Raw genomic sequence first — 4163 nt, 5'->3', positions numbered from 1 at the left:
GGCTCTCATCACATATCTTCAAGCGAGTGGCCTCCCTCACGGCGAGAATTTCTCTTCCTCGTCATCAAGGCCGCACTCCTCAGGACCACAATATTCTTTTTCCCTTGTTCTATCTCGGTCGCCGCCGGCACAGACCGGGTTGCAGCAGGCGCTTCGGCCTCAGGTGACTCCAGCTTCAGCGCCTGCACCTTTAGCCACTCTGCTTTGATCGATTCCGCCTTCGTCGATTCCGCCTTCTTCGATTCCGCCTTCTTCGATTCCGCCTTCGTCGATTCCGCCTTCGTCGATTCCGCCTTCGTCGATTCCGCCTTCGTCGATCCGACCTTTATCGACTCCTCTGTCATCGGCTGCGATGCGGGTTCGGTGTTAGGTTGTTGACAACCAGGTTGTTCAATACCAGGTTGTTCAATGCCAGGTTGTTCCTTCATATCAGCCATCTTGGCAGGTTCGTCGGCAGCTGGTCGACCAAGCGCCATCGGAGCACGCTCAGTCCCTTCCTGCGTTGTGGAGTCCTGTGTTGCGGGGTCCTGTGTTGCGGGGTCCTGTTTAGGTTTTTTGAGGGTCAATGCGAGCTCCCTTTCCATGTGTTCGAAAGGTCGACAAGCTCCTTTGGCGATTCTGATGCGTTCCACGAGTTCCGCGGCTCGGTCGGGTTTGGGTGCTTTGAGGATCATGGCACTCCAGGCGGGTACATCTAGCCAGAGGCAGTACGGCCAGCCGAGGCGTCCGCCTTGAGTGGTCTTGGCGGTACGCCCCTTGCCAATGCCCCTCATTTGGCCGCCGTAAGCCCAGTCGTCGGTGTTAAGCAGGACTTCCCATTCGCCGCCGTGGGGGACACCGAATGGGTAGCGGTAGTGTGTGTCAGCACTGAAGTTGCAGATGACTAGGAGGTCATTGAACCACTCCTCGTAGGACTTGAGAAAAGCGACGAGGCAGGCATTGCGGGAGTCACAGTCGACCCACTTGAAGTTCCAGGGCTCGTCGTCTCCGGCGTGCATCGCCTTCTCATTCTTGTAAATAGCCATCGTATCAGCTACGGACTTCATCACTTTAGACCGGTGCTCTTCGCGAGCCTCATGCCAATCTAACGAACGGCTTTCGTTCCACTCACGACCCTGGGCGAACTCGGCCCCCATGAACAGCAGCGGCCGACCACATAGACCTGCTTGGTAGACAATTAGGCTCTTTAACGTGGAGGCCTTCTCCTCAAACGAAGAACCGATGAAGGCACATTTGTCTAACAACGAGCCCTTACCCGACACCACCTCGTCGTGTGACAAAGGTAGCACCCAGCGCTCGTGGGCCATGTATAGACCTCGGAAGGTCAGTTTACCATGGCTTTCCGGACGCAGCGGTGTAGGTTTGCAGAGGTAGGAAATGGTGTCATTCATCCAGCCAAGATCCCATTTGAAGTCGAACCCGAGCCCCTTTTCCTTATCCGTCACTCCTCTCCAACTGGTCGCTTCCTCGGCCATGGTCAATACACCCGGGAATTCGCGATGGATAACCCAGTTGAGCTCCTGGAGCATGTTGATCGCCTCCAAATTCGCGTCGCCACCTTCTTCGTTAGGAATCCACTCGTCGCGACAGTAGTTCTTGTACAGCATTGAGGAAACCGCGTCGATACGGAGCCCATCGACATGGTACCGTCTGAGCCAATGGTAGCCGGCTCCAAGCAGGAATGAACGCACTTCATTGCGGCGGAAGTTAAACACTTTCGTACCCCAGGTCTTATGCTCACCTTCACGCGGATCAGCATACTCGAAACATGGCTCACCATCAAAGTTAGCAAGAGCCCAATCATCCTTCACAAAATGCGCCGGAACAAAGTCTAAAAATACACCAATGCCCGCCAGATGTAACTCATCAATAAGGTATTTCAACTCATCCGCTGATCCTAACCGGCTATAGGGAGCAAACAATCCCGATACTTGGTACCCCCAACTGCCTTCGAAGGGGTGGTGCGCCAGTGGCAAAAATTCCACGTGTGTGAAGTTCAGCAATTGACAATGCTCCACTAGCCGGTGAGCTAATTCCTTATACGTTAAGTACCGGTTGTTGTCGCCACGCATCCAACTCGGTAGATGTACTTCGTAAATTGAAATTGGCATCCTCGTCACGCGTTCCTTGTTCTGTTGGCGCTGTTGCATCCACTCTCCATCACGCCATTCATAGCGCTCCCTCGGCTGCCGGTATGCGTCATCGCAGCCGGATATTACACTCGCGTGTGCCGGGGGGTTCTCGAACTCCTGCGCATACGGATCAATTTTCATAATGTCCGTACCACGTCTCGTATGTATTTTGTACATGTAACGATGACCCACTCGCGGAGTATCGGGCACAAAAATCTCCCAGACTCCAAATTCATGTCGCTTCCGCATCGGGTGCGCTCTTCCGTCCCATTGATTAAACTCTCCGACCACACTCAAAAACTGAGCATTCGGCGCCCACACGGCGAAGCGCACGCCTTGAACTCCTTCGACCTCTACGAAATGACTACCCATCAAGTTATCCACATGCCAACAAGAACCGGACTGGAACAGCCGGAGCTGGTCTTCACCCAAGCTGCAACCAAAGCGGTACGCGTCGTGCAATATATACGATTGGTTGCTCGCGTCCCCGCAATACTTTACCCTCAGCTCGTACTCCACCGGCGTCACCGCCAGTAGGTCTGTAGTTGCTTCCGCCGCCTCCGTTATGGGCAACCAGTTGAAGGCGCCCTGGAAGAGCCAGTCCGCCCTGCGATGCAGCTTGTACCAGACGCCCCCGGAGGATGCCTGCAGCCTGCAGGAGGCCGGTGACTCAGCTTGATCGGGATGCTCTCCACCCTGGTGGTTTTGCTGAAGGCGTTCGCCCTGGCGTTCGCCCTGGAGGTGATCGGCTTCGGACTCGGACGCGGAGGGGGCTTCTGTCAGGTCCTGGGGGACAGTGGCCAGGCTGCCGGTGAAGCGTAGTTCCACCTCGGCGGCGTCTTTGATCCAGGCGCGAATGACGACGGCTCTGGTGTCCTGGCCGCCATATGCGTGAGGACCAAGGACGGCGAAGGGGTCTGCATGATGAGCCGAATGTAGCAGACTGACGTCGTGGTCGCTGGCATTGGCGCTTTGCGGTATGTCGGAGAGGTAGGTAAGCTTAGCGGCGGCGGGCGAGTCGCAGGGTGCCGAAGAAGGCAGGATGGCGTCGTCCTGCACGTTTGTCTCGTATCCCTCCTTCGGCGAATACCCAGCAGAAGCAGCACCCAACTTTCCGCTCACCGGCACCGGCTTCGCTACGGGCTGCGAAGCGATGTCAGACATTTCACAAAAACGGAATTAAAAACAATTCTCAAACAGAGACAAAGCTTCCTCCACCAACCGACCTTGCGTCAGCAACACCTCTGCAACTGCCACTCGGAAGTCCCGGTCTCGCTCGAACAGTAATTCCACCGACCGCGGCTCCAAGGCACTCTTCAGCGACAATGATCGAACCCCTGTTATGCTCACATACGTATTCAACAGCCCGAACTCACACTCGATCTCTACCGGTGACTGATCAGCCTCCGCCCGGTGCGACCGCCCCCCCGATTGATGGCCAAAGTCCGTGGCGTGAGACCGACGTTTACCCACCACTACCGAGTCTTCCGTGACCGACAACCAGAGTCCCAAGCACCGAAACATTTTGTCCTCATTCCACGTTCTTTTTGGCGCAAATTTCTGCAGCCACTCGTCTAATGCCGGCGTCTCCTTCGTCAATAACATGCTACTCCAAAACGCAATCAGCGTCGCCGACTCCACTGCATTGACCCACGTACTCGTCCCAATCTTCTGTGCTATACCCACCGTATTCTGAATCATTTCCACCTCATCTCGTTCAATCGCCACCCACCGACTCCAATCCAACCGCGGGCCAGAGTCCATAACACACGTACCCACTCCGTAATCCTCACTGCTGTGGTCATGGCTGTTACCGTCCTCGCTGCTATGGTCCTCACTGCTGTGGTTCTGACTTTCGCCCGGACCCTGTTCCGTGTCATCCAGACGGAAGTCCTCTAACAGCTCACCCTTATCTTTCGAGCCAGACACGGGAGCTGAACCGGCTCCCTCACCAGAACCCCCGTCGCCAGCACCTCGATCAGAGATTTGACGAGCAGGGACCTGCTCGTCAAATCTCTGATCATCAGCTCC

The 4163-nt window shown here is 55.7% G+C and overlaps 1 protein-coding gene across 1 annotated transcript; it reads right to left on the bottom strand.

Moving 5' to 3' along the window:
• Positions 1-8: 8 nt before the first annotated feature.
• GNI_129060 (1,4-alpha-glucan branching enzyme) lies at positions 9-3296 on the bottom strand (the record flags this gene model as incomplete). Its single annotated transcript, XM_011133798.1, has 1 exon — positions 9-3296. One exon carries the CDS (start codon positions 3294-3296, stop codon positions 9-11), a length of 3288 nt encoding a protein of 1095 aa, XP_011132100.1.
• Positions 3297-4163: the final 867 nt, after the last annotated feature.

This window comes from Gregarina niphandrodes, assembly GCF_000223845.1.
Source record: "Gregarina niphandrodes unplaced genomic scaffold scaffold00032, whole genome shotgun sequence".
NCBI classification, from domain to species: Eukaryota; Apicomplexa; class Conoidasida; order Eugregarinorida; family Gregarinidae; genus Gregarina; species Gregarina niphandrodes.
This window is presented reverse-complemented; position numbering and strand designations above follow the sequence as displayed.